General features: G+C 36.7%; 1 protein-coding gene across 1 annotated transcript in view; it reads right to left on the bottom strand.

Moving 5' to 3' along the window:
• LOAG_17329 (CBR-LRP-1 protein) overlaps nt 1-12,257 on the bottom strand; it is a gene marked incomplete at its 5' end in the record, with an annotated part of 33,261 nt that overhangs the window by 15,333 nt on the left and 5,671 nt on the right. The window contains 34 exons of the mRNA XM_020449987.1: nt 124-359; nt 805-943; nt 1,139-1,259; nt 1,345-1,523; nt 1,668-1,894; nt 1,989-2,172; nt 2,359-2,587; nt 2,724-2,852; nt 2,920-3,048; nt 3,156-3,278; nt 3,367-3,471; nt 3,654-3,872; nt 4,119-4,387; nt 4,546-4,711; nt 4,804-4,894; nt 5,214-5,399; nt 5,549-5,685; nt 5,777-5,938; nt 6,107-6,301; nt 6,606-6,713; nt 6,901-6,999; nt 7,164-7,247; nt 7,393-7,617; nt 7,836-8,000; nt 8,190-8,336; nt 8,452-8,621; nt 8,730-8,871; nt 9,007-9,128; nt 9,281-9,475; nt 9,561-9,705; nt 9,945-10,092; nt 10,559-10,788; nt 10,965-11,166; nt 11,340-11,452. Of these exons, the coding sequence (XP_020306402.1) occupies nt 124-359; nt 805-943; nt 1,139-1,259; nt 1,345-1,523; nt 1,668-1,894; nt 1,989-2,172; nt 2,359-2,587; nt 2,724-2,852; nt 2,920-3,048; nt 3,156-3,278; nt 3,367-3,471; nt 3,654-3,872; nt 4,119-4,387; nt 4,546-4,711; nt 4,804-4,894; nt 5,214-5,399; nt 5,549-5,685; nt 5,777-5,938; nt 6,107-6,301; nt 6,606-6,713; nt 6,901-6,999; nt 7,164-7,247; nt 7,393-7,617; nt 7,836-8,000; nt 8,190-8,336; nt 8,452-8,621; nt 8,730-8,871; nt 9,007-9,128; nt 9,281-9,475; nt 9,561-9,705; nt 9,945-10,092; nt 10,559-10,788; nt 10,965-11,166; nt 11,340-11,452 (5,521 nt within the window). The remainder of the gene's footprint in view (nt 1-123; nt 360-804; nt 944-1,138; nt 1,260-1,344; nt 1,524-1,667; nt 1,895-1,988; nt 2,173-2,358; nt 2,588-2,723; nt 2,853-2,919; nt 3,049-3,155; nt 3,279-3,366; nt 3,472-3,653; nt 3,873-4,118; nt 4,388-4,545; nt 4,712-4,803; nt 4,895-5,213; nt 5,400-5,548; nt 5,686-5,776; nt 5,939-6,106; nt 6,302-6,605; nt 6,714-6,900; nt 7,000-7,163; nt 7,248-7,392; nt 7,618-7,835; nt 8,001-8,189; nt 8,337-8,451; nt 8,622-8,729; nt 8,872-9,006; nt 9,129-9,280; nt 9,476-9,560; nt 9,706-9,944; nt 10,093-10,558; nt 10,789-10,964; nt 11,167-11,339; nt 11,453-12,257) is intronic.

The raw sequence follows: 12,257 nt of genomic DNA on the forward strand, positions 1-12,257 counted from the left end.
ATAAAAAAGATTTCTCATTTCTTCAGAGAACATTTTGCTCTCCGCAGCATTCTCTTACAACGAAGTTTACTCAAAAAATGAACAAGCATTAATGAATGATAAAGCACAACTTTGTGGTGATACCTTCACATGTTCTCCCCTTCAGTACGCCACGAGCGCATGCGCACAAAGGACTTTGACTGCCAGGGGAGGCAAAGCAAAGTTGGGTGCACGGAGTTTTCCTCAAATTATCAGTTATTTGACAAGGTGATGACGCCTTTGGCTGCACTGATTCATCAAACACAACAATATTTCCCAGGTCGGCTAGACCAGCAGCAATCGTCGTTGGTGAGAATAACAATGATGTTTGGTTGGGGCGACTGAAATACAACTCCTGAAGATCTACCATGATATCCACACCATTCACCACAATGTTCTCTTAGAGATAGTGCAAAGGTTAAATAATTATTACTGGGAAGATTATTCACTCATTTAAATCTCGTTTGAAATGTTCCGGTTTGGACTATTTGGTTCTCTGTTTCGCTAACACTTTGCATTATCTTTCTGACATTTTTGAACATAGTTTCGCTACGATTGTACGACGCGTAAAATCCCTCCAATTCCCATAATGAAACCAATGTTTAGAACGAATTTTAAAGAGGGGATATGATGAAACATTTCGAAAGTTCCATTTTCCTTTGAACGATCGAGGGACATTGCAATATAGACTTTTATAATAGAAATTAGAAGCAGTATGCTCATGCCTCATTTTCATTTCTCTCTGATAACAAAACTGATATGACTTTTATTCTGATGACTTCTAACCTGGATGCAGAGAATACTTTTTCTAAGCGATTATCCGTCCAGTACATTGTCTGTCCAAGTAATGAAATGCCCGCTGCAGCAGCAATATCGCTTCGTACTAATTCCACAGGACCACCATCAGCTCGAACACGATATATCCCTGATATCACATTTATTGAACAAATTAACAGTTCTTATATCTGAGGAAGATTTCATTGATTGAGCAGTACATTAAAAAAAAAAAAAACGAAGAGAAAAGCACTTGAAAGCTCAGAATTATAAACGACAATATGACAAATTCCTGGATCCTCACCCATCTTTTGAGAATGAAAAAAATAGATAAGCTCTAACTTACCATCAAGTTTAGCATCAGTCCAATAGATCATATGACTATTGGGATCAACTATTAAGTCTGTCGGTTCAGCGATATTTTCATGCACAATTACCTGTCGATGACTTCCATCTAGGAAGGCTCGCTAAATTCAATAATCTTTACTATTAAAAATTTAGAATATTTTAATCACGAATTAGCCGCGAAAGACAACAACAGAACAAGGTCACCTGAATAGAAGGTTTCTGGCCCTGGTCAGCCCAGTACAAATATCTACCAACTGGATCTACAGCAAGAGAGCTTGGCGTCTCAGTCTTCGTTGAGAGCAAGATCTTACGATGTTTACCATCTAATTGACAAACTTCAATGTGAGTCCGATCCGAATCAACATTGATGAAGTATAAGTTATCTATAAAAAACAGTTCACAGTGGTAAAGCTATATGCTGATATGGGATCAGTGGTCCAATATTATCAGTTATTAATCACTTCAGCAATTCACTACTCGCTCTATGCAGTGAGCAGTAAATTTTTTTGATGGTCAATAAGACTTACAATTAACCCAATCGAGAGCGATGCTTCGCACTGTGAACGAGCCAAAACTATCCCGAACAATATTCTTCACTTCGCCACTACCCAAAGTAACCCTATAGATACCCCGATTCGGACCCGATGTTTCTGCCACGAATAGAGATTTGCTTTCGAATTCAAAGTCAACTGCAGCGATCGCCGCACCGCCAATGGGTTCCATCGCTACTGATCTCTTTTGTTCTTCTTTCAACCTGAGAGTTGTTTAATGTAAAGAAACCGCCGTTTTCTATTTTCAAATTGACCACAGGATCACAAATGCCGATTTTCAAAATAAAAGAGACTCACGGTATTCCAGTGATCTGTGTCTTTGTAGCTACGATCAAGAATGACTGATCAAAAAGTCTGCATTGAGTAGTACCCTCGAGAACATAACCAGTAGCACACATGCAATAATGCTGTGAAAATACTTTCGGAATGCATAAGTGTTCACAATTACCATTGTTTGTCCCACATGGATGAGAATGTCCTGCTGTAAAAACGGTATTATCATATCAGGAAGTGAACCGTTCGATGGTCCAACTTTGCAGATCGTACTTTTTACAGCTAATGTTCTCCTAACAGAAGTAATATGAAAATTGTATAGAGTTTTTGGTTACGATTCACAACATACTGCGTTTAGCTGATGATGCTGAAAAGGATCATGACAATATCTTACCACTTCGTCCAGAAATAGCTTTGATGTTGACCAGCTGATCAACATCCTTCTTAAAGTGTTGAAACTGTGATAGCTGACCATCACCGGATAGGGTAGTTACTTCAATACTGTCGAATGCGCTGTCTGCATAAAAAAGCCGGTTGTTGAAGAATGCAATACCACGTGGTTGTTTTCCAACATCATTTAGTATATAGCGACGATCTTGGCCATCATAGGTCACGAATGATATCTACAATGTGCAAAAGTAATTACTTTCCCTCAACGTGCATACATCGTGACAAGCAATTGACATCAACATTCACCTCTATTTCCTGCAATCAACTTGCACTCTGCATTTAATTTTTTCATGAAAAAACATAACTCACCCTACCAGCCTTTGACTCTGAGAAGTATAAGCGCTGATTAACTGCATCAAGTGCTAAATGGTTTAGTTCAGTGAGATCATTTGAAACAATAACCAATGCATTTTTGCCATCCAAATCAGCTCGGGCTACCTCAAATAAATTACAGTGTACAAAAGAGATTGGTCACGCATTGATATGACGATAAGCAAAGGTTTACTTTTGGTAAAACAGCACCACCACCTCGGTCCAACCAGAAAAGAAGACCACGATCAGAATCGACTGCTAAAGCAACCGGATTGGCTACTGCTGTAGGAGACTGATTATTATTCAGCACAGTTGCTCGATACTGCAAGAATTCTGGGATCAAATTTATCATTTAATCAATTATCTCTGTATTAATGCAATCCCGAGAACTTCATCAAGACATAAAAGAAATAAGTGCCTTTTACTTACTTGCATATTTTTGGTCCGTACCACCTCAATCGTTTGCGAAATTCTATTTGCGACATACAAATTCCGTCCGATCCAGTCCATTGCCATTGCATAGGAATCATCCGGAATTTGTGATGCAGTTATCTAAAGTTTGCTCACCCTATCGATTTATCTCATTGTAGTTTCCAACATTTCCTTTATCCATCCCTCTTTACAAAACTAAGACAAATACCTGTGTTCGATTCGTCGCAGATGATCTTACTTGAATAATTCGCGACTCTGGAAGACTATTAGGACTAATTATTCGACCCGTTGTTGCGTGTTCCAAATAAAATATCTGAAAATTCTTTTTCCATCTAAAACCAAACTATGCAGTTTTATGGCATGGTTTGCTCTGTATTTATGACCACAAAAAAAATTCTCTTTACCACCAGAGTTTATCATTCTGCTGTAGTTTTTTAAAAAATTTTATAATTTTTGTAAAAATATACAATGCCGAATTTACAATGCCTGTATTACCTCTGCAGATTCTGGATCATAGTCTGCATCATACGCATTACTGAGACCAGCCAATGGTATCATTCCGCAAAGTGAAGATGTCCCGTTTACCCCGTCGTCCATAGATAAGCCAAAGATGTTTGTCTTCTGGATAAGCATCAAGAATGGTTTCATATCACTGATACAACTTCTACCACTTGTATCCAAAATTTTACCCAATGGACATTTGCATGTGCTTTTCTGCAAACATTGATTGCGTGATGTTCATTTCCCATATTCATATCTGCACAGCTGTGCCAATATCAAATCCGTGAAATGTCAATGATAATTAGATGATATAAGTCAAATCAGAGAATAATACTACAGTAATAAAAGTCGCAATGAGAAAGATCGTTGAAAAAATTGATATTTTTTAGATACATTATGTAAGAGTCCAATAACAAAGAGCACAGTTAATTTCCAAAAAAGAAAAAAAGAAAAACTAACCATATCTCTACCGATCAAACATAGATCAGAACAGGGATTAGCAATGCAAGGATTCTCGAAATGAGGTTGTAAAACGGGATGTACTGCAGTAACACCAAGAGCTTTCGAGAATGTGTGTGACTGATATTCTATCGATGTACCATTTGGATATTTTGGATAAAGTTGGAGACGTTGCAGTCGCCGATCACTGTAGTAAATTATATCTTCGAATATTGCCAAAGAATGCGGATGTTGGACGAACTTTGTTGATGATAGCACTTGTGTACGACCTGAAGAACCCTTATAAGCTTTACCTTTCTTTCCCCTACATTATCAATTTTTCTAATAATAAGAAACAAAAAATAATTTTTAAAAAAGTCAAAAAAGAGAAGGCTGCAAGTATGTCAAAAAATTCTGGTATAAAAATAGACGATGCATTCAAACAAACCAGTGCCATCATAATTGATGAAATCAATATAGTCCAATTTACTATCGGCAAAATAGAGACGATTGGTTGTCAAATCTAGAGCAATTGTATTCGGCCAGTAAATCTTCGAATTTACCAGCACACGTCTCTCAGAACCATCCATATTCGCTCTTTCAATACGTGGATTCTGCAAACGATGCGCAATGAGTTTCTAAGGATTTAACAAAAAAAGTAGCAGTGCTAAGCACCATTAAAGCATAATTAGTGAAATATACATACCTGACCCCAATCAGTCCAAAATAAAAGTCCTTTTCTAGGGTCAACAGCGATACCTCGTGGTTGATCAACGTTTTCGTGAATTAATACTGCTCTGGAAAATCGACATAATTAACATCGAATAAACACTGACCATCAAGTAATTTCATAAAAATGAGGGAAAAGATTTTTTAAAGCTGTTACAGCAATAAAAGATTCATGATTCTAAATGAAAGGAGAGGAAAAATAAAATTAATAAAAGAGTCCGCACTTAAACGCAGTACCTTCAGTCATATCTAAACCCTCACTGTCACATTACTGTCACATTTGTCACATTTGAATACTGTCACATTTGTACCATTCCAGTAAATTAAATCAATTAAATTTATTTTCTGGGTCAATCAATTAAATGACCCAGAAAATAAAAAACAGACCTCGCACCAGGCCGTTCTAACGATGCCACTTCTATGGTGTTTAGACTGGAATCAACCCAGTACAAATTACGCGCAACCCAATCCAACGCAATACCTTCGGTCACATCCAAACCCTCACTAATGAATACTGTCACATTTGTGCCATTCCGTGTTGCCGAGTAAATTTTCTTTTCTCTTATATCTGACCTGCAACATAGGTTAATCGTTGTGTTCAGTGTATAAAACTGATGGAAAAGATTGTCTCATTAACTTCATAAACTTCATCGTCCTTTAACTAACACTTGATCTCGCATTTGCAAGGTAAACGTTTCCCTTTTATAAACAGACTGACTAACCAATAAACTCGATCCTCCACTGAATCCCAAGCTAATGCAATTGCATTCTCTACCCGTGCCTCGAAAGTATGCCAATTCTCAAGAAAACGATCGGACCAGTAAATGCGATTACGGTTTGACACATATATGCGCATATCCTGAATATACAGGTTAGCCAGATCTGTTACTTTTCCCATCTCTGCCAAAGTGATAACCCACATTTTGTGAAAGATATGATAAGAACAGTACTTGGACACCATCAGTAACTTTACAAGTTCTTTTATCGGCATCCAGTGTATATCCCTCCTCGCAACTACAAGTGAATCCGTGCTTTTCATCAGTACAAATTTGACTGCATGAACGGGCATCTAAGCATTCGTTTTCCGGTTCACATTTAGTTTTGTTCACAAGCTGCAATATTTTCTTTCTTTTATTTCATCATAAATTCTTATTAACTTGACTAGCTCCTAATCAGACTTACAGTAATTATTTTGCATCGCAGTTCATTCCCTGCTTCTTTTCACATCTCTATCTTCAGTTTTCAAAGATAAAGTGATACAATATTGGGTGTGAACTTGCCGTTTCACCGAAGGGACATGAGCAAAGAGGACCATCAGGACTCATATGACACTTGAAGGCACAAGCAGCCCGATCTGCAGCACAGAGATCTCTAGCACAACGTCCACCTTCATCCGTATTACCGGGACAGTGATCTTTACCGTCACATAAGTTATGAAGTGGTATGCAAATATCTGGAGCTCCTGGACATGCCACCTGAAAACGATGAATTAAAGTGGAAATTTCATATGTTTAGTATTCAAACGAGCTCACAAGATTTCTTGAACTCATTACAATTCAGAAAGTTCACATATATTTCTGAAATTATGAAAGAGTGAACTGGTGCTTCCCAATTGGAATTATTACACTAATCTCATGAACTGAATCTTACTCTTCATATGTTAACATCTATGCCGCCAAAAGTTATATGATAGGGAAAAAATTAGTAATCAGATTTATGAAATGTTAATTTGTAGCATATTCAAGATAATTTAATACAAAAGTGAAGGGAAAAAAATACATGTTCGAAAGGACATCGAACTGCAAGCAGTTGAGAACGCTGACAACCGTGTTCTACATCTTCATCACTATTATCACCACAGTCGTTCTCTCCATCACAAAGCCAAGTCTGTAAAAAAAAAAAACAAACATAAACTTAGCACTGACTCTCAGAAATATAATCTTTCTTCCGCCAAACCCAAAGATCCTCCACAGACGACATCAGATGTTATATTTATTGCCAACTGAAAAATCAAGTAGATGAGATCTGTGGGTAGACTGTTTCATATTTCATCCTAATATGTAAAAATACTTGCGTTGAAAATACAGCGGCCATTAGCACATTTGAAATGATCTTGGGTACATTGAACGCTTGAACACAGGCTTTCAGGTTCATCGCTTCCATCTTCGCAGTCCTGAAGTGTTAAAGTATCTTTTGTATGGCTCCAGTCTTTCAGTCTTACAATCAAGCAAAATAGCAGCGTGAGGAATTCTACTTCCTAAAAAGCACATGAATATGAATTTACTGAAATTCACTCTAAATTTTAAAAGGTTGAAACGAGAGAGGAATTTAAATTACTTTTTGTCCATCACATTTCCATGCTATCGGTATGCAAAGTCCATCAGATGCGCATGTAAATTCATTGTGTGTACATTTATCTATCTGAAAATAATACTTTTACGAATTGATCTGTTCATGAACTATCTCCTTAATTGTATATTTTCTTCTTTTCATACAACAAATTTGGAGGAAACAGCTATCAATTTTTAATTTCGACATATTCGGTGATATTAATTAAAAAGAGAACCTGAGAGAGACAGCTTTCTTCATCCGATCCATCGTCGCAATCTTGTTGTCCATCACAGTGATTTTTGAGTGAGATACATTGTCGTTTGTTATTACAACGGAACTGATCAGGACGGCAAAGTGCTGACGGACATCTTTCTTTATCTTCATCCGTGTTATCATAGCAGTCGTTATCACCGTCACAAAGCCAATAAACCGGAATACAACGACCATTACCACATGTGAACTGCACATGAAAGCAACTAAGCAGTTATTTCTATATGTTGTTAACTTCAGCCTCTTTTTTTTCACTTTTTTGTGACGAACATTTAATTTTGACTAGCAAGAAATCTTACCGCTTTGTATTGATCAGCTGTGTATTTGAGCTAGTGAACATGAGAGAATATAAAAGTATATTTTACATGAAGAAAACGAAACGTTGCAGTTCTTGTTTTGAAGAATTACCTGGTTAGTAGAGCATGTCGTATTCGTGCACATTTCCAATTTTTCATCTGAACCATCGCCGCAATCATTATCCGAGTCACATTTCCACTGTTCCGGAATGCATCGATGGTTATCACATTGAAACTTTCGTGCTGCACAAACGGGGATTTCGCCATTTTTGCAATACTGTAACAGAGCATACATTTCAAGGATTGCAGAATACAATTACAAATGCACGCCATTTAAAAACGCCAACAGACTGAACACACACCCACAGCTACTTTTCTATTATTTCATCCTTGTATTGTATTTCACTTCAGAATAATAATAACAATGCATGCAGTATCATTATCTTAGCATTTAAACTAGCCTTACCTTCACATCTTCATCAGAATAATCACCGCAGTCATTATCTCCATCACAAGCATATTGCTGAGGTATACATTTCTTCGTATTATTACAACGAATCGTATTCGGTGGACATTCCTTTTGAACAAAGCAAGGTTTGTCATCTGGTCCTCTCTAAAACTCTTTCGGGTTACTTTCACTATTTTACTACATGATAACAACCTTATCATTCTGGTTCTTTTCCTTTTATGTTGTCATAGGTAATGATGGCTTTTGACTTAAAAGGTACCTCGTCACTGCCATCGAGACAATCATTCTCCCCATCACATTTCCATTCATTTGGTATACATCGTCCATTAGCGCATAAAAATTGCGATGAATTACTAGCACATAGTATTTCGACAACTTCACGACGATCACGCTGACAAATACGCATGTTTTCTGGATTTATTTTGAACCCTAAATTCGAATCTTGAAGACAAAGAACTTCGTGATTCCATTAGTTTTTTCCGATCGGTACGTCTTGTTTAAATATCTATAGTAAAGCCAATGACTTGCCTTGCTTACAACCACATCTTTTTACGAGTGGCTGAGCTTCTGATGATGATGAAGTATTGGGAAGTCCAAAACAAAGCTGAGAACAATCACTTGAATGGCACGGGTGCTCAATCGATGGATCAGGTATCGGTTGATTAGCCGGTGAACAAGCCTACAAACATCAAAGTTTCATCATTTATTCTTTTGAAAAAAAATGGAATGGAAATGATGTTGGAGAATCCATCGCGCAAACAGGACCATACAGTCTGATTTCATAATACTTTCGATTGGGAATATTTGAAAATACCTTCAGTGAGAACACACTTCGATCTTTGCCCGTAAATTCGCGTATAATTCGACCTTTGCCTCCGTTTCGCTTATCGACACGACGTATTGAATACGGCCTCTGATGTACATAATACAGAGCATCTGCAATCATTCTTCATTCTTTAAGAAGTTAGAAATAGTGAGTAGAACAAGAAAAGTAATATTGAATATTAAGTTAAGAGGAAAGGGAAAGAGAGAAATGTTTATGTTACAAATAATAATAATACACCATTCTGTGATTAAGTATCAAATACCTCCAAGTATAGCGATAGCAACAGGAATTGGATTGTCTACAGATAGGATATACGGATTTGAGCCATCAAAGTTCATGCAGTTAATCGTCTTCAACAACGTATCACCGTAGCATAGTCGATCCTCCGAGAAATCGATAGCAATGCTGGATGGCCGCCCGAGAGTTGTGTTCCGTATAGTTTGACAGTTACTTGCATCTGTAACATTTTATTGTTAAATACAAAGGAAAAGGACAAGTAAGAGAGCGAGGCATTGTTTCTTGCTACTTGTCACTTATCCAACCTATTATGCATCGGTAGATTTTTGCAGGCCGTTGAGCTTCCGCGAAGAATAATATTCCATGCCATGGATGCACAGCAACAGCAACGGGATCACGCAAGCCGTTCAGCAATTGCCGATGAATTAGCTGATCCGGATGAACAAGACCCTAAACAGTATCTCTCTGTTTGCAGCAGCAAGTAATAGCATCATCTCTTTAATAGAAATGTTGAAGAGGATCAGAAAATCAAAAAAGTAATCGGAAAAAATATAAAATACTACGAGAGACAGAGAGAATCCTGAACCATTCGGGATATCTACTGATAATACTGATCAAGTACAACAACATCAGCTTTCCAAAATCACTATCATTCTCTTTGTTTCAAAAATAATTTTATTACAACTAACTTGTTCAGATATCTTGACGACTTCAAGACTATTTCTAATATTGTCAACATAATAAAGTTGCTTTGACAACCAGTCAAATGACATTGAAACTAATCCATCATTGTGAGTCACCAGTATTGGAGCAGAACCTTCTCCATCTGGCTTTACTCTGAAAATGATGTCCACATTAAGATATAAATGGTCTGTTAATCAAATTAGATAAGAAGTATTGAACAAAAGTTGTAGCTTACTCTACTTAAGAAACATATAGATGCAATGCGCCATTTGTTTGCGCAGTTATGAAATATATGCGCTTGTACACATCGTTCGACATAAATAAGGGTAGATCTCTTTAAAAAAACGTATCCTCACAGATTTTTTCGATCGGTGTTGTTGATAATCTAGATCATCTGGTTAGAGGTTGTTGTGCATGCAGTGGCATCTTTTCTATTTGCTTAAAATTTGCCTTAGAAAGTTTTCACAGTACCCGACTAATACCGACATGCGCAGATCTTGATGAAATATCCAGAAGGGAATAATGCATATCACATAAATGTAGCATATTATCTCAAATCAGACGAAAATGCTGTCCCATCTTCGATATCTGACTCATTCATACTGCTCGTATAAATTACCTATAGATGGTGTTGTCCATGATATCAGCATAGAAGAAGCTATTGCCATGAATGTCACATTCCACTTCAAAGTACATTCCAATACGACGTTGTGAAACTGGCGATATGGGCAAAATTGCTTCGCTTAGCGAATTTTGGTCTATTTCCGGGAATATGCCACGCACTATTTTGTTACTACTAAATAAGAGATAGTCTGTGGAATCAACGCATCTTTTTCCATCGATTAATTTCTGCAAATGTACAACATATAATATTATTCAAGTTAGGGGAATAATGCAGAACCGGGAAGAAACCATTTGAAGTTGCTAATACTTGAACTTCTTCAGCACTACTAATTAATCAGTCAAACAATCTTACCTTTTCACAATCATGCTAATTAAAATCAGAACAATAAAGTAACTAGAACCTGTCCTATAGGACAAATACATCGGTAACCAACACCGAGTCCATCAGCATCTTTACTTAGAATACACATTCCTTGACAATCTGATTCAACACATGGATTATCGACTTTTAAACCAAGACATTCACTTTCTTGAGGTCCAACTTGAGCCATTGGATGATATGCTACGATACCCATTGGGAATACATTATTTTCCTTCTTTGTCCTGCAAACTTTTCATCAGTAACATAAAAATTAATCCTATAAAAATGCTCTCGAACGAATATCCCATTATACTGAACACCTTTTTTAATCTTTCAAATAGCTTTATATAATGATTTGTATCAGCGAATGGCTCATCAAATTACAGTTTTCCAAGTGAACGGAAGAAAAAATTACCAAATAATATCTGTCGGTGAGCCGAATTTCTCAACACGCATAATGCCAAGACGTGTCCAATCTGTCCAGTAAAGATACTGATCGAATATGGTAAGACCAAAGGGATGAGGTACCTGAACAATTTTACTATTATTTCTGTTGAAAGATTATTTCCATTAATTATAGTTTGACACTCTTAAAAACACCAGACTTCCGTATGCACTTCACATTACTTCATCTTGTGTTCGTGAAGTTTTGCTTCTTTTCTGCTTTCCCTAAAACTACTTTCCATTGTCCTATAAAGTACAGACTAACATTCTGTCAACTTCATCTATATGCAATCCCATAGTATGCAAAGAATAATTTTCTTACAAAGTGCTATATTATTTGGATGATTTCTCGGTCAGAGTGATTTTTCTATCGTATACAGGAATATTCGGCTAGAACTTTTCCTAAACATGATTTAATAAACGCTTAAAACTATTCGCACTATCTTATATATTAATTTTGAAGATTCAAGAAATTCCAGACTTAGCACCTTATCCATATCAAGAAAAAGCGATGATTGGATAGAGCTGAAACTTTACGGGATATATTCCCAAGGAGAACGAGTAAATTGACAAAACACTGCAGTGTATAGGCTTAGTAAGACTAGATTGTCTTAGTTACGAAAACTTTAGATTGGAGGCGTTAGATACTATCATATGCGTAAAATATGGTATTGTTCAGTGTGAGATAAAAATACTACTATAAAAACAGTGTAGCGAGTGGCCAGTCGTCATGAATTGAACTGTGACCGGTTTAGAGATGATTTTAATGATTAAAGTGGATCGAAATATATATTAGCAGCTCTACATATATATGCAATATGTATGTACAGCTATATGTACATGCATATAATATATATGTACAGCTGCTAATACATATTATTCGCACTAT

Source organism: Loa loa, assembly GCF_000183805.2.
Source record: "Loa loa unplaced genomic scaffold supercont3.62, whole genome shotgun sequence".
Taxonomy (NCBI): Eukaryota; Metazoa; Nematoda; class Chromadorea; order Rhabditida; family Onchocercidae; genus Loa; species Loa loa.